At 34.9% G+C, this 22,475-nt stretch overlaps 3 protein-coding genes across 10 annotated transcripts; 2 read left to right on the forward strand and 1 right to left on the reverse strand.

Moving 5' to 3' along the window:
- The first annotated feature begins 3,967 nt into the window (after positions 1 to 3,967).
- Positions 3,968 to 5,297, forward strand: LOC120256653. Its single transcript, XM_039264334.1, has 2 exons — positions 3,968 to 4,155; positions 4,733 to 5,297. The coding sequence occupies exons 1-2, from the start codon at positions 3,979 to 3,981 to the stop codon at positions 5,267 to 5,269; spliced, it is 714 nt and encodes a 237-aa protein (XP_039120268.1). The 5' UTR covers positions 3,968 to 3,978; the 3' UTR covers positions 5,270 to 5,297.
- Positions 5,298 to 6,648: 1,351 nt separating this feature from the next.
- LOC120256659 lies at positions 6,649 to 8,079 on the forward strand. The gene is made up of 2 exons (XM_039264346.1): positions 6,649 to 6,823; positions 7,535 to 8,079. Exons 1-2 carry the CDS (start codon positions 6,656 to 6,658, stop codon positions 8,054 to 8,056), a joined length of 690 nt encoding a protein of 229 aa, XP_039120280.1. The 5' UTR covers positions 6,649 to 6,655; the 3' UTR covers positions 8,057 to 8,079.
- LOC120256658 lies at positions 7,874 to 21,833 on the reverse strand. Of its 8 annotated transcripts, none has more exons than XM_039264339.1 (25): positions 21,621 to 21,833; positions 20,893 to 21,277; positions 20,199 to 20,315; positions 20,009 to 20,091; positions 18,516 to 18,662; positions 18,257 to 18,405; positions 18,052 to 18,182; positions 17,825 to 17,947; positions 17,543 to 17,616; positions 16,823 to 17,407; positions 16,555 to 16,666; positions 16,316 to 16,453; positions 15,381 to 15,713; positions 14,906 to 15,179; positions 13,504 to 14,816; positions 13,000 to 13,402; positions 11,990 to 12,915; positions 11,841 to 11,906; positions 11,645 to 11,770; positions 10,320 to 10,564; positions 9,078 to 10,226; positions 8,573 to 8,990; positions 8,441 to 8,499; positions 8,265 to 8,344; positions 7,874 to 8,009 (listed from the first exon to the last, which is right to left on the reverse strand). In XM_039264339.1, exons 1-21 carry the CDS (start codon positions 21,743 to 21,745, stop codon positions 9,119 to 9,121), a joined length of 6,963 nt encoding a protein of 2,320 aa, XP_039120273.1. In that variant the 5' UTR covers positions 21,746 to 21,833; the 3' UTR covers positions 7,874 to 8,009; positions 8,265 to 8,344; positions 8,441 to 8,499; positions 8,573 to 8,990; positions 9,078 to 9,118. The 8 variants fall into 8 exon arrangements, with proteins under 8 accessions (XP_039120273.1, XP_039120278.1, XP_039120275.1 ...); XM_039264343.1 differs by having other exon boundaries at positions 7,990 to 8,079; positions 8,588 to 8,990; XM_039264338.1 differs by having other exon boundaries at positions 7,990 to 8,079.
- Between the last annotated feature and the right edge of the window lie 642 nt (positions 21,834 to 22,475).

Raw genomic sequence — 22,475 nt, forward strand, 5'->3', positions numbered from 1 at the left:
TAGATACTAATATTAATTCATGAAGCCACTAAACTCTTTAATCACTCTCATAAGCATTAATTAATCTTATATATAAAGATCAATATACCATTGTTAATTTGCAGGAACATGCATGTAGCATAATTCTAGTCCACCAACCACTTTGTCCTTTTTATGATTTATTTTCCATTCTTTTCTTTGTGGTTAAATAAGTAGAGATTAATTGCTAATAATATTATTATGTTGAATCATATATATGTACATTCATAATTCATAAATATATATCTAACTTCTTGAAAATGCTTATCAACAGAAAATCACACTATGTATTATGAATGGTTATTTTGGAAATAATATGAACAAATAAATGTTCAACTATTAATGGTTATTATTTTAAACCAACAAACTTGGGTATTATAATTAATACTTGTTAATTTAGGAGGTTTGTTATGTTTTCTTTAATTAGAGAAGATGCATGAAGCTTGTGAAGCTAATCCACTGATGCAAAACTTCACACATCTTATATATATATATATATATATATATATATATATATATATATATATATATATAGAATAGATCGAATGTTAATTAGTAGAATGTTACTATGCATAAACTATAAAATTTGTAAGATTATTTAATAATATAATAATGTATGTTATATATATTATGATGATAACCTTTCATTGATCAATTCAATACAAATATACAACCGAAATTCATCAAGTAATTGATCTTTGGGGAATACTTCTCTTTTTTTTTTTATCAACAATTCCAACTTTCATTAATCTCATTCTCATTGCATTAATATTCTCATACTATTGACATCAAAAATCAATTTCATACATTCTTAGGTTTTGACAAAAAAAAGGTGAGATCTCTAACCTCTTGACCGACCAGAGAAATAAATTTCTAAATAAATAAGATTAAATAAAATCATCCTCAATTCAAGTTTTATTTTTATTATTTTTTTATAAAAGTGACAAGCAACTATTAGTATCTATTAGTTCCGGCGATGTGGTTTGTGGTTTAGTGAACACTCACAACACTCAAAGAAAAACTCACACAAATCAAGCAAGAAGAAGACACACAAGATTGGTAACCCAGTTCGGCGTCCTCTCGCCTACGTCTGGGGGGCCAAGTCCGGAGAAAAACAATCCACTAAAAGAGATGAAAATACATGAGTACAAAACACTTGTCACTCACTCACTCAACAATAATGAACACTACCCTCTCTAGATTGTCTGGTGCTCACACACTCTTCTCCAAGAGTTCCCCAAGAGTCACACCTTCAATCTACGAGCAAGGTAGCTTATATAGACGTCTCAACGTCCCAAATATAGCACATACCTCTTTTAGAATCTCCGCGGCTACTAATTTAAAAACCTGCCGAAATTAGCTGTTGCAACTCCTGTTGTAACATGAATTGTAACATTGCCCTGACTGCTGACTTGACTGAGTTCTGGTTACGTTACGGACGACCTCAAGACCCATCAACCTCCCGGTCATGCTTAGTCCGAGTCGATGCAGCCAAATCTCCCGATCCCGACTGCCGGCAACTAGCCTACCTCCTCAGTTCCTCATCACGCAGTCCCCTCGCAAGGGGCGCACGTCCTTGTGCGTCTTCACGAAACTTGCCAAACTTAGTCTTCAATTCACCTAAATTTGGTCTTCAAAGATTCTCCAAACTTATCTTCAATTCACCCAAGTTTGGTCCTCAAATCTTGCCGTTAATAGACTTCAATGATTCTCATCAAGGATTCTTCAAATCATATCTTCAATTGGTCTTCATTCACACAATGAATAGATCTTTCTTTAATTAAGCTCCACCATATTTAGTCTTCAATCATATCACCTAAATATGGTCTTGATATGATCTTGTTTTCAAGTTGTAATACATTACCAAAAATAACTCCACCAAGATCTTTAAGATAGTTTCACCATGATCTTCAAGATATTTGGCCCCATATTGTAGTCATACTAAAAATAGCTCCACCAAGATCTTCAAGATGTTTGCCTTGCACTCCAAGTCAACTTGCCATGTCACCATGCTTGCCACATCATCAATTATGCTTTGTCACCTTGGTTGCCACGTCACTTGGTCTAGGTGTCAAATCATGCCAATAAATAGTGCGGTTGCACTAACAGTATCTCTATCACGTAAGAGCATGCATTATCATCTATGAATTAATTTTTCCAACAAAGATTTGAACTCTATCCATTCCACATGTAACACGAGAGATCCATGTTAGTACCTCTAATTAATCACTTGGACCATGTGGTTTTAGCAATTCAAGTTTTATATATATTTAAAAACTGAGAAATTCTAAAAAACTATATAAAAAATCTCAAATAAATATTAAATAAATGATTCTCATTTAAATAACTTGCATGTGTTTTAATTCATGATTAAATAGAATTTATCAAATACAAAAATTATCCCTATTCTAATTTTTAGCTTATTAATTGTTAGTAGGATTATTTTTAGCTAGCACATGGAGATAAGTCCTTTCATATAAAGACAGGCTCCTTACTAAGTTTAATTAATACAATGATTTAATTATCAAAAGAGAGTGAGAAAGAGGTTCAAATAATTAATCCCCATGTTTATCAAAGATTAAAGCTAGCAATCTTTGAGAAGGACATGAAATCTTTTGAGAAATGACATGAAATCAAACTTCTTAGAAATGATTTTGGATTTGAAGTCCTCTTTTGTGATTCTCTCACAAATATATAAATCACACGGTATATACTTAAAAATAATTCTATTTTTAGTAAACCGGCATTAATCCTAATTATTAATTTTTTTAGAAGAAAATCTTTTTAAAAATGTTTATTTTTATAATTTAATATATGTATATATTTTTTAAAAATACAATGAAATAAAAGAGGAAATACAAAATCATTAAAAAGAAAAGATAAACAAGCCAAATAAGTTTGAAGACAATGAGAAGAGCAGAATTAATACTGGTATAAAAGCCACTAGAAACTGATGTAATTCAGAAAAATAGAGAAAGATATTTATCGGATGATCTGATAGTCAGTCTACAATAATTTTGTTTTTTGTGTTCATTGTTTTTACAATTAATTAAAACAAAAGGAAAACATATATATATATATATATATATTATTGACATATATATTTAAAAAAAAACCTCAAATTTAATTCCACTGGGAGAGTGAGAACACAAATATGAGTGAAGTACATGAAAAATAAATCACATAGTCTAAGAGGTACATGAGTGCCATTAGAAATAAGTAGATCGCTTGAATCTCAAAAAAGCACTCTTACATGGGTGATCAGTACACATCACAAGTATTAAGTATTAAGTATTAAGAAAATTTATTAGAAAGAAGGTGCTCCTCATTTATTTTAGCTAGTATACATTTTTTTTTTTTTACAGTAGAGTTGCAAGTGCACATACTTATGGACTTGCGTGCAAATGATTTGAGATTCTGCGGTGTGCCTTCATCTGTGGTATGTCTTCATCAGACTAGTATAGAAATTAATTAGTTACAAATCCGCTCCGACAACTAAAGATTTGTGATGCCATCGTATGTGTTTCGTAACCAAATCTTTTGCAGTAAAGTAAATATCATTAGACCAAAAACCCTTCTGCCGTACACACTCATATAAATATATATACACACTCACATATATATATATATATATATATAAATAAATAATATGGACGTGTAAAAACACAAATGGGTGTTGAAAATGGAGGCAGAAAAGAAGGGCACACTAGTACAAATAATCTCCCACTAACTTTATCATCTCCAATTATCAAACAACATGGTTTGCTTGCTTGCATGGATTATGCTTTTCAAGTGCCATATGGTAATGCTACACTTTGCCATCTTTTCAGCCTTGTTTTTGCGCTTCTTGCTTTACTTGTAAGAAGGTCCAAGTTCATTGAATCCTCTCTTTCATATATAATTAACCACCCTCATAAAACCCTCTATAAATTAAGAGCAAAGAGAAAAATTAAGAGAGAGATGATAGAGATGGAGTGGAGGAAGTGTTATGTTGATCTGGTTCTAGTTCCATTAGCTATTCTCTTCTCTGTTGCATATAATGCTTGGTTGTGGCATAAGGTTAGGTCTCAGCCACTCCAAACCTTAATTGGCATCAACTCTGCAGGCAGACGCAAATGGGTCATAGCCATGATCAAGGTACTTATATTTATATATATATATACATACACGTTCAAATACTCTAAATTCTCTCTCCGTGGTAGCTCATTTGAAAGAATGCATGTTCATCCCAGATGCATTTTAGCTTGAGTGAGAGAGAGTTTAAGATTATGATCAGAAATAAATTAAAGGTAAAGAATTTAAGAAAAACACAGAAAGTTTAAGCCAAATTTGGTATAATTAATGGGAGTCCCATGTGGGAGATCGATTCTTTGAATCCCTTCCCTACTCGTAAATAGTGTAAATAAATAATAACTTATCTATTTTATAAAAAAATAATAATAAAAATAATAAAGAACTGATCTATGTAAGAAGCCGGGAGTTCGAATTCTTCAACAATGTTAAATAATGGTTTGTCCACTTTATTATAAATAAAAATAAAAAATAAAAAAAAAACTAAACTCTGTATGAGTATGTTTCTCATGATAAACCCTAATTTTAGAAAAAAGATGAAAAAAAAAAAGAAAAGGGTTCTCTCTGTTATATATATATATATATATATATATATATATGTATATATTGTAACACATATATATGAATGCATGGATGCATGCAGGACAATGAGAAGAAGAACATATTAGCAGTGCAATCCTTAAGAAACGCAATAATGGGATCAACCCTAATGGCCACCACCTCAATCCTCCTTTCCACTGGCCTTGCAGCCATTCTCAGCAGCACTTACAGTATCAAGAAACCTCTGGGAGACACCATCTTTGGTGCTCATGGTGAGTTCATGGTGGCTCTCAAGTATGTCACTCTCCTTCTTGCTTTCATCTTTGCCTTCCTTTGCTACTCCCTCTCCATCTGCTTCATCAACCAGGTTAACTTCCTCATCAACATTCCCTTCTCCGACGACGACGATAACCGTCTTCTCTCGCCGGAGTACATTTCCGATCTTTTGGACAAGGGTTTTATGCTAAACACTGTGGGGAATAGGCTCTTCTATGCAGCTCTTCCTCTTCTCTTGTGGTTGTTTGGTCCTGTCTTGGTGTTCTTGTGTTCTTTGATCATGGTTCCATTGCTTTATAATCTTGACATTGTTTCAGTTAATTCAGCTAGTGATCATATCACCAAAAGTGTAGCAAAGATTTAAGAGGATGTGATCATTTAGATTTCATGCATGCATATTGTTTGCATAATTGCATTGTTTCAAACATTGCATGCAAGTGTATTGAAAAGTTTTTAAAGTTTGGTTGGTGTTTGTGTTTGGTTAATTTGGAAGTCATGAAAGACTTGTTTGTTGGTCTTAATATATAATTTGACAAAGATATTTCTTTCTGAGTGAATGACAAGTAAGAGTGCATTAAGGTTTAGAAGGATAAGATGTGATATCATGCATCATAATCCACTAGACAAAAATGTGCTGATGATGTATACTCTCTTTTAACTTAATCTTGGATATGATTCCCACTGGTGGTATTTTTGTTGCTTATCTAGATCATCATCATTATTATATATAAATTATTGTTGTACTTCATGTTTTCTTTAGAGGTATTATAAATCAAAATTATTAACCACTTTTGCCCAGAAGAATCAATGATAACTCTTTTTTTTGTTTTTTTTTTATACCAAGTGAGAGGTGAGGGATTAACTCTCTCGCACAATTGAAATGAGTGGAGTTATCCACTTTATAATAATAATAATAATAATAATAATAATAATAATAAATTTATTGTATACAATATAGATTTTATGTTTATATTCAGCCAAATAATAATAAATTATATATATATAAATATAAATTTTTGACAATGTGAAGACCCTCCTCCGACTATAAAAATAAAAAATAAAAAATAATAATTGAGCTAGCCCAAAACTGTAACTACCCATACCTAAAGTTACGAAAAACGGGTGAAGGCACTCTTAGGGATAGGACCGAGCAAATAGTAAATGCAGGTTAGTATGTAAGAGTTTTCTAAGTATACCAAATATCCTTATTTTACACAGTGAAAATTCTACCCCGAGTGTCAATAGGCTAAAGCACGATTGGCATAAATTAATCATACATTTCATCCATAAATAAAAACAAAGGTAGCTTTAGGAAAAGGTATTTCAATTTTACTAACGAAAAAGGTATTTCTTATTACTCAAATATGTAAAGGGATAAATTAGAAAAAAAAAAATCTACACACAGTGCCAATACTACAAGAGTAAACTTTCTGATGCGTGATTTTGGCCTACATATTTGTCAGCAGCTTCAACATAGTTTATTCTCAACAAATTTCCACACTAGTTGAAGGAATGACGTCCTCGAAAGGGCAAAGAGTATTAAAGAACTACAAATTAAAACACACACATCCCAACTTATAAAATCCATTACCAAAAATAATTATTCTAGATGGTCAGAGAATACAACCTATATTATATATATATTTAAGATAAACACTGTTTGTAAAATAGTTTTCTTATAAGTATATATATATAGGTCCATAAGATAAGGAAAAAATCAAGAAAGTGTTTATAGATAAAAGAGAGAGAAATGGAATGGAGTAAGGTTTGCATGGATGTGATAATGATTCCATCAGGGGTGTTGTTTCCAATAGTGTATCATGGCTGGCTCTTCTACATGGTAAGGACTCGACCTCAGAGAACAAACCTTGGTATTGATGCTGTTGGCCAACAATTATGGATCTCTGCCATGTTGAAGGTTGGTAAGCCAACCACCATCTTAATATATATATATATATTCATTTCATCATTTGCCTCTCTTTTTGTAGTTATGATATATTCACCATATCCTGCAGACCAAAAAGATTTTTAAATAAATGCAACAAGTGCCACTCTACAAAGGTGTCAAAAAAATAAGTAGGTACAATAGCACATTAGTTATAGTAACTTAACGATTATTTAAAAATTTATTAATTCGACCAGATGTCACATAGGGTAATTAGTATTATATGCACGTACAAAAGGTATTGCAAGAGTCAAACCAAGTTAATAAATCTTCCCTAAAAAGTAAATAAACAGTACTACTATAGTATTTTATAAAATATTCTACAATACAATAGTACAACAAATAGCATTAGCAACCCAAAGATTTAACTCCAGGTTTGCCTATTCACCATTTTCATAATATTCCACTACATCAAATAATAGTTGTTACTTATTATATTATTATTATTATTGAGAATCAAAACAAATCATGAATCAAACTTTAAAAGCCACCCAAGGTTTATTTTAAAATAACTTCTTTTCTTGATAGAGGAAACACCAGTGGCACTAATCCTAAATTTTGTTACTATCTCCCACAAGGCTAATCAATTTATTATCAGTAGCTAGCAAATCAACCTTGTTTGATCACAAAGTATACAAAAAGAATGGAATCAATGAAAGGTAATAAACATATAAGTGATCTCAGGACAATGACAAGAAGAACATACTGGCAGTGCAAACACTGAGGAACAGCATAATGAGCTCCACACTAATGGCCAGCACCTGCATCCTCATCTGTTGCGGCCTTTTAACCTTCACCAGCAACATATATTCACACAGATCCTATGAGACATCGACCTTTGACAGTTCCGGAGCCATCACTCTTGCCTTCAAGTCTGCCACGTTGGTCCTCGTCTTCCTCTCCGTCTTTGTCTCCCAAGCTCTCTCCATTATGTTCCTCAACCAGGTTGGCATTCTCATCAACATCCTGACAATGGAATGTTGCACCATTACTGAACAACATGTCTATATATTGCTGAGGAAAGGAATATTTCTCAATACTGTCGGCAACAGGCTGTTCTTCATTGCTCTTCCTTTGATACTCTGGTTGTTTGGGCCAATCCCCGTCTTTGTCTGTTCTCTGGCTACGGTTCCTGTCTTGTATAACCTCGACATTGTACCTGGAGAAAAGAAGCCGGTTATCGGAGTAAGGGTGGCCAATGCCTGAAGGAGCAATGATGCTTTCTCTGCCTGCAGTAATGTGGTATAGTTTTCCTGAGTAGAATTCAGTTAAAACTGATGGCAATTGTTTCATTGTAATTCATTGATTGTATTCAATCATAAAGTATGATATTCTTTGCACAATGTTCGAAGAAGTCAATAACAAGAAGCAATACTTATTTTAATGCAATGGATGGCTTGCATTGTGTGCTGACCTGTATGAATATTCTCCAATTTGAACTTTTTGCAATAAGGAGATTCACAAACCCAATGTGGGCAATTTCTGGGTCAATTCCTAGTTTGGATTCATGGATACTTTAGAGATATCCAATATGGGCACTATTGCAAAATACATGGAATAATAGAATAGTGAAAAACAGGGCTACCTTACCTGTGAACATTCTGCGTACACGTTGTTGGTTGGTATACTGTAAACAAGTTGCTCCTGGTCTGCCATCATTAGAGAAATAAGAAGTTAGTGAGATGAAATAAAAGTCAATCAACTCTATAACATTCCAGTAACCTGACAAAATTGTACAATGGAAGCTATTCGTGGTTCATCATCTTCGTCAAGGTAATCTTAAGATTGAGGTGACTTTGTTGAATGTTGTGATTTCAGACAAAACATATGAATTCCATCAAAAGATTCTTGAAACTTGAGTGTTGTATTTTAGAAGGTCCTTGGTAGTCTGGCAGTGTTGCACTCTTCAGTAGTACTCTGACCACTTCCGATAATTTTCTGTCCATTGGTTTACAAGGAATCAATCCTCCTCATGGCAGACAATAGGATTCCGACAGATATCATGAATGTTAAGGGATTATTCCCCATGCTAGCGGGACTTATCTTCATCATATCTCAGTTTAATGTGAAAAGACGTGAAATGGCTTTTTCTGCAAGTCTTTTGAGCTTCTAAAATTTTTGGAAACCATGCCACCTCCATCTGCAATAATGGCATTGAATAAATTGTATGAATAGGTTATGTCTAATGAAAACTGTCCAGAGAAAATGACACACAAACTTAACTTACCTTTGCTGAACTTGGTTGACTTTGTCCTGTCTCCAGAAACATCACCGCTTTCTGTTTGTAGCTAACTTTGATGAAGTTTCAGGCTTCTTTGAAGGCAGAAGAGCTGATGACAGAAGCTCTTCAACAGCAGCACGTTGCCTCTTCCGTGTAGTGACCAAGTCTTTGGGTTTGATATTGGAATTAGAAGATTCTTCAAGTTTTTGGCTTACTTTAGCATGTGAAGGCATGGTTGAAGTACTCTGACTTGATCGACAGGATGATAAATCTGCAGATAATCTACGCGCTCCTCTTGCCTTCTCTATCGATTTCTTAAGATCTGATTCTGCTTCCAATGACTTATCAACTAAAATAGTCTCTGCACCAGTTATTTTGCACAAAGAATGTCTTCTTGAAGAATCATCAGCATTTGCCGACTTATCCTTCTTCTTGGAAGAGAGTTTGCCCTCATGTTCACAATCTGTGCCCAGTTTCCTTGCCGATGAAGAACCCACATCTATAGGAGATGTAGGATCCTGCTCCAGAACTCCCTTGCACAGCTTTCTTCTGCATGTCTTGTGCTTTCCCTTGAGATGACTCAAGGCAGGACCATGAGTGTTTACGTTCACGTCTGCTTCTGACCTCTGAGAGACTTCATCCTTCACACAGGTACTCTCTGCCTTTTTATGATCTTCCAAGTGGCGTAAACGGCATACAGTGCTCTCTGATCTTGAGGTCTCTCTAGATGAGGGAAAATCCTTATCAAAAGTAGACTTATATGGCCTAGAAACTGAAACAAACAGGTTTCTTTCTTTTGCATTCTTTACCAAAGCAGCCCAGTGGAGGTTTGTTTCCAATTTCTTTGCATTACCAAATATCCACAAAGACATCCTGGCCCGTGTTAGAGCAACATTCATTCTTCTTACATCCGCAACAAAACCAATACCACTTGAACTAACAGTTGATGGTTTGGCACTAGTTTGTGAAGCTCTTACTGTTGAAAGCACCAATATATCTACCTCACGACCTTGAAATCCGTCGACAGTATTGAGCTCCATTTCAGAAACAATCTTAGGCCCAAATGCATTTGAAAAACGTGATCGCAGTAGCGAAAGCTGACTCCTATACGGTGTTATCACACCAATTCTTAAAGAGGAAAATTCAAAGGGATATCTGTAAATAAAAAAAAACTATGAATGAATGATTAGACTCATCACTCCAGTAGAATACAAATAATTTTCTTTTGCAAACAAAAAGTGAACACACCTTCTCCTTAAAACCTTTAATATTTCAACAGCTGCCTCGGCCTCAGGCTCGTTATAAACAGAAAGGGAGCCAGAACTTTTTCCATGATGCTCACGACCATCAGTAACATCAAAAAACATGTATGGCCCAAGATTAGTTCTCTCATGAAATGGTGCTGACTTGCTGACCATTAGTGATCCATTTAGTAGTTTGTTGTCATAAAAATGCAATGATGGAAAATAGCATATCTCTGGGTGCATTCGATACTGCACAAAAATAGCAGAAAGAAAATTTTTTAGAATCGCAATTGCAAATGAATACAATCTAATTAACTAACAAACATGACGGAAAGTATATGAGCTCCAAAAACTAGTAAATTTGAAAACAGATGACACCAACTACTATAGCAGGGATTTGTAAATAATTTCTAATTAAGTTCCAAGATTCATATGACATTTCAAATCTATACTATAGTATCTTTTGTAGTGCAAATGTTTCATTAAAGATTATTATAGAATTTGATAGAATACTACAACAAAGAGATTCGTCTAGACATAAATCTTAAATGCAAACCAAACAAATATCATCTAGAATTAATTCAACCCAAAAGCTTAAGTTAATAGGATGAGAGACTTGGGCTCATATATTTATTTCCATATTTACCAAATTAGCCAATTTGCTACTATTAGTTACTCTAATACACCATTTTGCTAAATGCCAATCTCCAATACTATATTAAATGCAAATGAACCATACTATCCAATTCAACCACCAAATTCACCAATGTGGGACTACTAGTTAATCTAACAGCACTTAATGTCGATAAAATAACATCACAAGAAGAAAGGTTTGATAAAAGTTGCATGCCTTATAATCTACCTGTCCAGTAGGCATTACAGCAAATGGGAGTAGGTTTCATGTTTCATTATTATAACGTTGTGGCCACAAATGTTTTTTTTTTTATAACGTTGTGGCCACAAAACTATTCTCTGGTCGCACTAATAGCCACAAATGTTTTTTTTGTAACGTTGTGGTCACAAATGTTTCATCATTATAACACTGTAGCCACAAAGGTTTCCTACGTGGATTATGTATTTGTAGTCACGTCATCAACTTCGCCGGAAATAGCCCCCAAACATGCCAATGTGGCTATCAGTGCAACCGAAGAATAGTTTTGTGGCCACAACGTTACAAAAAAAACATTTGTGGCCATAACGTTATAATGATGAAACATTTATGGTCACCAATGAAACTTACCCCAGCAAATGGTTATGCTATGGTCAACAAAATCTCATTAGAAGAAGAAAAGTTGGATAAAAGTTGAAGTTGCTTTTTTAATAATCTACCTGTTCAGTAAGCATTATAACTGGGTGACCAGCTCTTTGCAGACGCTCAAACATGCTACACTCATAAAGAAATTTGCTAGCAACATTAGAAAGCACAGTGGCAGGAAGCTGCTTTGGATCACCAACCTTCAAAAAGAGAAACAACAAAGATCAAAATTTGAAACAACTCTAATTTTCGGCAAGCAGAGACTATTACCATTATACATCTGGTTCTGTTTGATTTGAGAAGTTGAAGTGGAATCAAGGTAGCTGGTTCAAGAGCCTACATAAGCAAGAAAACCATAAGCAGTTGTTTGAAAAGCTAACAGTAGAGCAAACACATAAAAGAGAAGGAGAAAAACACACTTGAGCAGCTTCATCAATTACAACAACATCAAATAAGGTTTGTTCAGAAAAACTTCCAAACTTGTTACTAGAAGCAGATTCAGAGCAAACTTCATACAAATCACCTCCACATCCACTTAAGGTTGTTACCACGATTTCAGCCTCTTGTAAGATAAATTTTCGTATTTTACGCTTGAGAGACCTGCTTTCCTCAGAAAACTTCCTTTCTCGGGCTTGAGCAGCTGCAAGTTGTCCACAAATAGTTTTTTTCTGGACATATAGGATATTAAGCTTTGCTCCAATCGCAGAATCAGAAATTTCGAGCACATCATTCTCCTTGGATGCATTATCTGAAGGCACTTGCATATGTGTGTCACTGTCATTTAATTTAGCACGTTTAGACTCATAAAGGCGTATGCAATCCATTACTTTCTCAAGTTCAGCTCGAAGTGAACTAGAAGAGGCCATGCCCATATCACTTTTGGCATTTTGGTTCATTGTATCTTCAGCCAACCTTTGTTCAACCAGTGTATCAATAAAGAAAGGCATAGAATTAGGATGAACTGTTTTTGCATTGCCAACTCGCACCATATAAGGTTTGTAGATCTTTCCATCATTACCATAAAGTCCCTCACTGATTCTCGATACCAGTTCATCAACTGCTGCATTTGACTGTGCGCAGATAAGAACCCTTCCTTTTGCAGGACGCGCTGCACTCCGAGAAGGTTCTCTCTCAGCATCCTTAATCATTTGTTTAGCAAATGCAGCATCCTGCCAAGCTCTTGCTATTGCAGAAGATTGGCTAAGCCTTGTTCTCAAGCTGTTTCCCGCAGCAGCGGTGCTTATGGAGCTATCGCTAAACATTCTTGAAGCAGAAGCCTTCTGTGCTTCATGCATAGCAAGTGATGCACTCACAATTCCAATAATTGCCTTGGTCTTTCCAGTGCCTATAATTGACAACAACCTAGAAAAGTTAAATACACATCAAAGTAACAAGCCGTTATGCTTTAAAAATCAAAAAGCATCAATACCTGGAGGACCCTGGACAAGGGACAATTCATAAGCACGCTTTGAGTCCTGTGCTCTAATGGCCACTCTGACAGCTTGGAGCTGACTGTCATTATATGAAGACCTCAGAGAATTCTGCAAGGATTGTGGAAGTTTACTGAGGTCAACCTTCTTTACGTCAGAATATGCACTGGAACAACTCACTGGATCTATGATAGTCGGAAGAATAGGGATATCATGCAGAGATGAGAGGGCTTGAAATTCTCGAAGCTGAGGAGTGATGCTCATAATTCGAGTTAATGTCCATTTGCTCCTTTCAATAAGAAGGGTCTTCACTTTAATTGACCGTGATGAGCCATTTGGTAGATAAAATCTGATTACTAGAGCTATTGACCGGCTTTTATTGCATTTCTCACGCCGCTCTACCTGAGATAAAAAATCACATGATTAATTACAAAAAAGGGTAAAATATACAACTTCTACCAAGATAAGGAAAAAATAAACCAAAAGATAGATATTACAACTACCTTTCCAAGCACATGAATTTGCTGAACTGAATTTTTAAGGGGCTCTTTAGTAAGCAAAACCAGATCATTTTCTGAACAGCCTCCAGATGCAGCAGATTCACTATCATCAGGGCAGCCTCGAACAAGATGAAAATCATCAATTTTTTCTACTGAAAGAACAGAGAATTTGCAGCACCACATATCATCTGAAGATGTCTCCATATACGTGTTCTGCAGTTGAGCTTTGAACTCTTCCAAAATTAGTGGCCGGAAGATTTTGACATAATGGTCTGGAGAATGAAAACTCAAAGGAATCTCCTTAAAATCATTTAAAGCTATCTTTTTATTTACTTCAGAAGAAGATAAACCCACAGTTACAAAGTAATCCATTTCAAGAATAGGTCTGTACCAGTCATCCAATTTTGCTGGTTTTAGTTTTCTACCTCCTGTGCCTGCCTTGTTAGAAGCACCATATTTATTGTTCATGGGCACATGAAGTTGAATGATTTTCCTTTTTGGAGCAGATATATTAGGCTTTGTTAGCAGCATCGACTGAGGCCTTCTGGAATGGTCAAGAGAATGTTCCAAGGGATCATCTGCAACATCACATATCAAATCTTTGATGACAGCAACTTCTTTAGCTGGTTCTAGTTTTGTTTTGGAAGTCCCTTTGGATACAGTTTGAATGGATGCTGAACGATTAGAAGGCAGGGTAGGCCCAGCAGGGACCTTCTTATGAACGGTGTGAGATTCTTTTGGTGAAACCAGTTTATTGGAATTATAAGCACCAACCAATCCTTTGTCTTCAGATACAACTTTTGAGTTGCTGTTAGAGACATTTTCACAAATAGAAGGCTCAACCTCATGAGATGGTTTGTCATAAAAAAGGTTATCATGTTGTTTCATTTGGAAAGACAACTGAGTGTCTTGAACAGCAATGCTTGAAGGAAAAGGCTCAACTACATCCCTTGATGAGCCACTGCTGGGAAGGTGATCTGGTGAGACTCTATTGCTGGAATGTGGAGGCAACACATTATTTGATATGCTGTAGCCTGATTTACTACTACTGCACACTGGATTGAAATCTGGCAATGCTTTCTTTTCTTGCACCACATCTGAAAGAACAACTATATCATGACTGTTGACATCTTTAGCAGCATCTGCATGTTTCCCTCCATAAAAACAAGAATTTGAAATTGAACTTCCCAAAGATGGTTCAGACATAAGGGTCTTCCCTTTTGACATTTTCTTCTCAGAAGTGAAAGAAAACTCTCTTGATAATGAAATTGAGAGATGAAGCACTTTCTCCCTCAACACATCAACCTCTATAGAATCTGAAAAGCCAAAAAGAAATCATATATGGCATGACTGTAAGGGGGAAAAAATAGGCGAAGTCATAAGAGAAATAGAGAACAATACAAACCCTGTGACATGATTGCCTCAATTGCACCGATTTGATATGGTGGATTACCACTTCCTGTATCTCTTAGAAATGTCAATAAAGAACTAATGCATTGTTTCCAGTGCCTGCTAATGACAATAAGGGATGACTTTCCCCAATCGACCAAATCAGAAAGCCATTTATAGTCAAAACAAAAAAAATTTTTGAGTGAAGGACTCCCTAATAGTTTGGATGAAGACAAGGTAAGCCTTTCAAATACAACTGGAAGAGTTTCCAGCAGCCGAACACATGTCATCTGAGAAGAAGAACTAAAATTCAAATTGAAGAATTTCTATAAAGCATAACAACACAAAATATAAACAGGCAGTGTGCATCAATGGATGTTTAAAAAAAAAAGTTGCAGCATGAACATAAAAGAATGTTGACTAAAATATGAGTTAAATAATTTCTTTTAAGCAGAAATAAAGGAAAAATAAGGGCTTCTCAAGGATTATACCTGAAAGTTTTTACTATTTACAAGTTCCCGTCCTTCTGCTAAGCATTTTAACAAAGAAGGCCAGATAATTATTGATATTAAACAACTGAACTTCTCCCAGGATTCCATGTCAACAGCTATGGGTGAATACTCAGTTGGTGTAATGCATAAATCATCAAAACAAGGTTGTCTCAGAAACCCCCCCTCAGAAACAAACTTCCCAGACTTAGGACCTTCTTGAGAACTGCCAGGTGAAGTTTTAGAGAAGGTGACAACTTCTTTTAGAAGCTTGCGCGTGATGAACAGTAGGTGTTGAAAATTATGAAAATTGGCTGAAACAGTATCAGCTTGGACCTGAAAATCATATGCACATGCAAAACAATAAATACAATTCCAAGTTTTATTCTGCTTTCAGCTCTTAGAAGCAAAAAAAACTTTAAGAGAACGGAGACCTCAGCTTAACTATAGATAGAGAAAGAATTAAAAAGCAATAAATTAATGTGTGACCTGCAGATATATATATATATATATAACCTATTTTCTCTACATTATACAAGGCAAACTTTACAACCTAAAACATATAGGAGATCCTCAGAGGCACACCATCTTCTTGCAAAGGCTTACAAGAATACATGTTGTCAAAGGCTTCATAAGTTTAAAAGGTAAGATTAAACCAAACATTCACTTTGATGAGTTCTTCTAAGTATTGTAAAACATGAAATATTCTTCAATGCCCCATTTATTACAATTCCTTAAGGTATTTATTACTAGTAGGTCCAAACACATAATCGATATGGGACTATTAGTTACTTTAACAATGAGAACCCAAACAATAAAAATAAATAAACAAATAAATAAATACATAATTCCTACTCTCATCGAAAAGAGATGAGCTTGTTGTCCAAATCTACAGTTAAACTATATATATATAAATATATCATTGAAACAATAAATACCTTTTCTAAAGCATGTCTCAATCCCGAATAAACAGCTGACAATGATGTTGCACTAGAACAAAGAAATTGAAGTCCAGGAGTCAATCCCCTTGTCTTTGAAATGTGTTCCAAGACAACTCTATCAATTTGCCTAATGTTCTGCAATCCGTGGAACAATAATTTTAAATAGATAACAAAACTTTCATTTCAAACGCCAAATTAAGAAGTGAATGGCCTCAGCTCTTATATATAACACTCACTTCATTAGGGTCTATAAGTAGCAGTATCAAACACTCTGCCATTTCTGGTTCCCAGGTCCACTGCTTATGAAGTTCATGTTTCTCCATCTGGATGATGAATTCAGCAGCAAACCTAAATCAAGTTCTATGTATCATTTCACTGAGTGTTCCAAAAAAAAACTAATTTGGCCTATAACTTAAAAGAATAAGCACCATTAAGAAATTCAGTAGCACACGACAAAGCAATACCACCTAATAATGGACAAGATAAACTTCAACAGACATGTACCTTTTCAATGTTCTCGCCAAAGGGCTCTGCATTGATGAGACCTTGATGGAGTTTCTTGACTCCTTCCCATCACTACCATCATCATAACCCTGAGGAACTTCCCACCCAAATGATGATGATATTTCAGGGGCATACTGTGACAACCATTTGCTTATTGGCATTGAGAATTCAAGGCTTAAGTTTGCTTCTATAACAGAAATATGAGACATAACCCAGAAAACAGCCTTGCAAATTGACACTGGGAAGATTGCAGGATCAACTTCCGTAAGAACTTCAAACCATAACATGGGAATGCAAATCCATTCTTTACACTCGACCAAGGTAACTTTACTCTGGTTACTAAATTCTCTCCAACAATTGTTATTCTTCTCCTTAATATGATGGGAGAGAAGAACTTCATCATCATCAACAACAAAATCAGATGAGATGCTTGAATCAACCATAGAAGCTGCCTCTGAATTCAACTTCAAGTGTGTAATAGCTGAGGTATCAGAAACAATAATACTGTTGATAAGATCAAATGCAGGCTGACGCAAAGAGTTATGGAGAGATGAATCTTTCAAAGAAGACACTAAGGAAGGACCCCTGCAAATAAGAATTAGAGGAAAATTTTACCATCTCAAAAGGCGAATTCTTTATAATACAATCATGATAATATCACAAAGTATACTCATGTACTTGGATGGTAAAATTAATGGTGGAATTCAGCTAAGAGCTTACCACATATGAGCACACTCAAAAGGTGGACATGGAGGATTCATTGTATAGCCGCGATATACGATGAGAAGGGCAATCTGAACAATACATGACAAAAATAAAATATCAAGTATGAAGTAACATACTAGTTAAAAACTTAAAAGTTCAGGGTCAACAGACTGCTTTTAAACAATTAAACACAAATAGCTAGTAAGTGATAAGTTCATATGTAATTCAATAACAGTAAATTATATCTTCCAAACTAAATTCGCCCAGTTATCTAAGTTTTAAAAGAGGCCAGCTAACCTTGCGAGCATTTTTCCTCATTAGTAAACTGAAATTACTGCTTTGTGTAACTTGATGGAGAAGAAAATACAGAAAATGTCTCCTTTGCTTTTCATGCTCGCCATCTTGCAATGCTTCAAGTGACTAAATAAAAGATACAAGATAGATCAGAAAGCTCATTAACCTATAGCATATAAATAACAAGGATGAAGAATTCAAAGTACAGAAAAGAATTTAAATAGACATGCCTGTAAAAATGGTAGAAACAGATCAAATATTTCTTTATGGCTTTTCTCGTTTCGAGTATGAAAACACTGACCCAAAAGCGTGTTGCGTATCATACTTGGTGATAGTGAGGTTCTCAACCAGAGTTTACATCCTATAAGGAAGAAGAGAATTACTGCTTGCCTGACAAAATTGTCAATCCAAACAAATAATACTAGGTGAACCCACCAAGCATTTCAAAAGATGCCCTTAAGCAAGTGACAGCATGTGAGAACTCAGGTGTATCATCGCTCACATGATTGAGTACAATGCTCATGAAAATTGGATATCTTTCCAATATTCCTTCTTCAAAAGCCGGTGGATCAAGAAAACCAAGCCTATTGATTACAAGCCAAATGATCAATAATGGCAACAATAATGAGTACTAACAATAAATAGAAGGTAAAAATGTAAAGGAGGGAGAGAGTTATGAAGGTCACCGCCATACAATGTTTTAACACCAGACCAAACAGTTAATTTCTCAAGCTGCATTCTTGGCCTTAAAGTGTCTGGAGTCAATGGTAGACCTTCTGTTTCCAAAATCCCAATGTAATTCCTTAGCAGGGGTTGCAAGGGTTCCAAATCGGTTGCCCTCCTATAGAATTAATATATTAGCATAGAAATTCATCAAAACAGCTGCACAGGAATATTGAGAAAAAGCATTCTTATGAATAATCCAAAAAAAAAAAAATGACTTGGACTAGATAAAACATTCATCCATCAGGGTCATCATAAGCCAGAACTCATGTACAAAAGAGCACTTACTATTACACACTTTCAAATTTATCGCTCCAAATTCAGTGTAAGATGGATCTAGCAAACCAATCTTGCATCATTCTCAAACTTGAGTGCAATATTTTACGGAAAGAACACCGTTGCTTAAAAGTATAAATAATCCAGGGGAAATAAGAGAATCCAGTAGACAAAGGCATTTCCCTTGAAATTAGCTCTAGGATAAGCAAGCAAATGTTGCACCATATGTCATTTTACATAAAAGCGCTCCAGTTTTGTTAAAAGGTTGGTATATCAAAATAATCTGACGTTCCAAAAAGGCATAGAATAGGAAGGAACATAGAAGTCAAGGTACTAGAATATAAAAAATGAATTAAACAGTAAATACTGCATAAGGAACACAAAGCCACTACAATATGGAAAAGAAACATCTACAAGTGCCATAAACCATTCATTTCTGATAAATTATAGGATCACTGCCACAATTATTGTAAAGAAGATCTGTCATGAGTTTTTGCAGTTAAGGGCAGGGAGATGAGTTGCTCGACTTGCCATTGTCTAGATCAATCTTCATGAGTGAGTGGCTTTATCATTTTGTGTAAACATAGAACCTAGAACTATGAGAACTGTGCAAAAGTTGCATACATGAATGAAAATCAGGAATGTTTCAGTTTTAAAAAAACACACACACATACACACAATGTATGGGGTGTTGATTTATTTCAATCAAATAGGGAATACATTCCATCAAAAAATTAAAAAAAGAAAAAGGCAAATGCCTAGGAATAGGGGTGATTAAGAGGTACTTAAATCATCTGAGAAAAAAGGTGGTTTCACTCCTAAAAATCAGAACAAGAGAAGATATGGAGTGCCTTGTATTAGAAAGAGATGATCATCCTACCTTGAATGTAATATACTATTAAGCCTGTAATTTGTTTACAGCATAAGACATTATGTCTATCTTCAATGCAATATATCATTAATCATGTACACCTTATTTTCAAAGCTTAAAAAAATTACCAACACAATGACACAATTCAAAAAATGTGTGACGTTAATAAAGTGTTTCCATGTAGGGAATATAGATTCATGAAAAAAAATGGTCTTCTGATATCAAGTGATCTTGGAAACACCCAATAAAATATTAAAAACTCATGAAATTAAGTGAATGTTAACAATCACAAACAATAAGATTTGTGACAACTATACCTCAGCTTTCCCAAGCATCCAGCCAAACGAAGCCCAATAGCTCGAGCTCTTCCATATTTAAGAAAAAACATAGCATACACACCCTAATATACATATATATATAAATGCAAACAGGTGAAAAGAAGAGCAAAACAGCATCAGGATATCAACCATAATTCAAGCTCTGCAACTTTTTGAGAAGGGATATTACAGGATATTGTTCATGCCCAGCCAGAGTAATTTCATGAGATTTATCAACTGCTTCAATGAAGATTTGAAACTCATTGACCAACAACGAATCATCAAATAAAATAGGGAACATTAACACCTGTAACAAGCAAATAGTATTATAAAGAGAAAAGGGGATCAGTCATATTGAAATAAAGATAAAGCAAATATCCTTTAAGCAAAACTTCTATTTCATAAAAATGATAAATAACAATATGTGGAGCAAGCAGCCTACAAAACAGGAATGGTGTAGGGCAGACACCTGCCTGATGGTGTAAATAAAAACATCTATGAAGAGTTTGATCACACTGTAATCAAAAGAAAATTTACTGAAACATGGAACAGAAGAGTTCAAGACAGCCACCAAGCTATTGAATATAACAGCTACAAATTGTAAAGATAAGATAGTAAATTAGATTAACATTCTGAATCTAGCACTAGCATATTAATGTACAGCAAAATGATACTTCTACATGCTAAGCAGTCATCATTTTCATAAATAATGTTACCTCAAAATTGTGCAAAATTCTAAGATCTTCACAGAAAAGCTACAATAATTCTTTGACCTGTACTAAAGCAGGACTACGCAAACTTAGACAGTTCGAAATTATATAATATGCTAAAATGCAAAGACTAGCCAGTAAGTGCATAGAAATAACAAGGAAGAAGAAGTATACTTCAAACATCAAACTGACAACTTCTGCACCGTGGCAGTCAGGATCATATTCTCTCTGACCAATCTTAAAATTTATCTCTTTGAGATGCTCCGTGACCCTTTCTTCGTCAAGAGACTTCAATATTTTGAGAAGTGGCTCTACGGTATCAGATTCATATCCCAAACCATAGGCTTCCTGGGCTTGATGATGCTGGCAAACACACTGTGTGCACTGCCCCATTTCTTGAGAGACTCTCTTCCACACAAGCTTAAGAGGTGAGTCATTATGTTTATCTTCAAAGAAATTATGGAAAGTCTCTAGAAGAGGTCCCATCAAATCTGCATAACCACACCAAATGTGGACATCCTTTGGCAAATCAACCAAAAAGTCGAAGGAATCTGAAAACCTGCATCAAAATCAACAAAAAGGAGGTCAGACATACGAAAAAAAAAACACACACACACACACACAAGCTTCACACAATCTTAACTAGCAGAGACAGAATAGCACTAAGATTCATGACTTTCCACATAGTTGAATCAAATTGATAACCATATTCCTGATTCCTCCACCGTCCAAAACACATTCCAAAATTTGCAAACTTTCACTAAATCCCAACTTTTTCACGCTCTATATCAAAGGACTCGGCATCCAGATTTCAAAGCAAAGCCAGTAAAAATCGCTTAATACTTGTAGAACAGGAGAAAACAATCGATTCGAGATAGAAATGGAGGGAGTCAAAGACAAACCACTCCTCCTTCAACCGCTGGATCCGGCGCTGCTTGGAGGGACAGAGATCGTCCTCGTCCTGCTCCTCCAGGATGAATCTCCATCGCTCAACGAGCTCTCTCCGTCCGCACGCACGTTTCCCCATCAGCGATCAGCGATCGAAGAGCGAAAGCGAGAATCAAACTCTCAAACGGAACAACATCAGCGGCGTTGGGGTTTTGATCGCCGTTTTCGAGCAGGGAATCGAAAACATTGAGGATGAGCGGGTAAAGGTACCAATTTATACGGAAGAGAACGAATATAATGACCTTTTTGCCCTTCTAATTTAGAGAATTTTCGGCGGGAACCAATAAATTATACCGACGGACTGTGTGATTTTACAACACCATGCCTAAATTGTTTTAATTTTTTTAAAGTAAAATTTTTTTTCTTAATGTTGCCAAATTTGTCAAATTATTATATCAAATATACCACGCTATCAGTGTTATTTCATAAAGAGGAGATTTATTTTCTTTTTTATTATGAATTTTTTATTTTGCTTTTAAACAATTATTTTAAATTTGAAAATAGTTTTTTTTTTAAGATGTATTTTTTAATGATGAAAAATATAGGGGACTACAAAAAAAGTTATGCGAAAACAAATCTATGACTATATAGAACGTTAAAAATACCAATTACAATACTGAAAACATATACAACTATGACACTGGTAGAAAACAATAAAAAAAAATTAAAAGATTCACAGGAAGTGATAAAAAAAAAATACAACAACAATCTTTTAAAGAAGGAAAGAGGCTTTCAATGATAATAAAATTAGGAGGCGTTTGGATCATGAATTAAGGGTTTGGGAATGAAAATCTCATTCCCAAGCCTTT

This window comes from Dioscorea cayenensis, unplaced genomic scaffold (genome assembly GCF_009730915.1).
Source record: "Dioscorea cayenensis subsp. rotundata cultivar TDr96_F1 unplaced genomic scaffold, TDr96_F1_v2_PseudoChromosome.rev07_lg8_w22 25.fasta BLBR01001548.1, whole genome shotgun sequence".
Taxonomy (NCBI): Eukaryota; Viridiplantae; Streptophyta; class Magnoliopsida; order Dioscoreales; family Dioscoreaceae; genus Dioscorea; species Dioscorea cayenensis.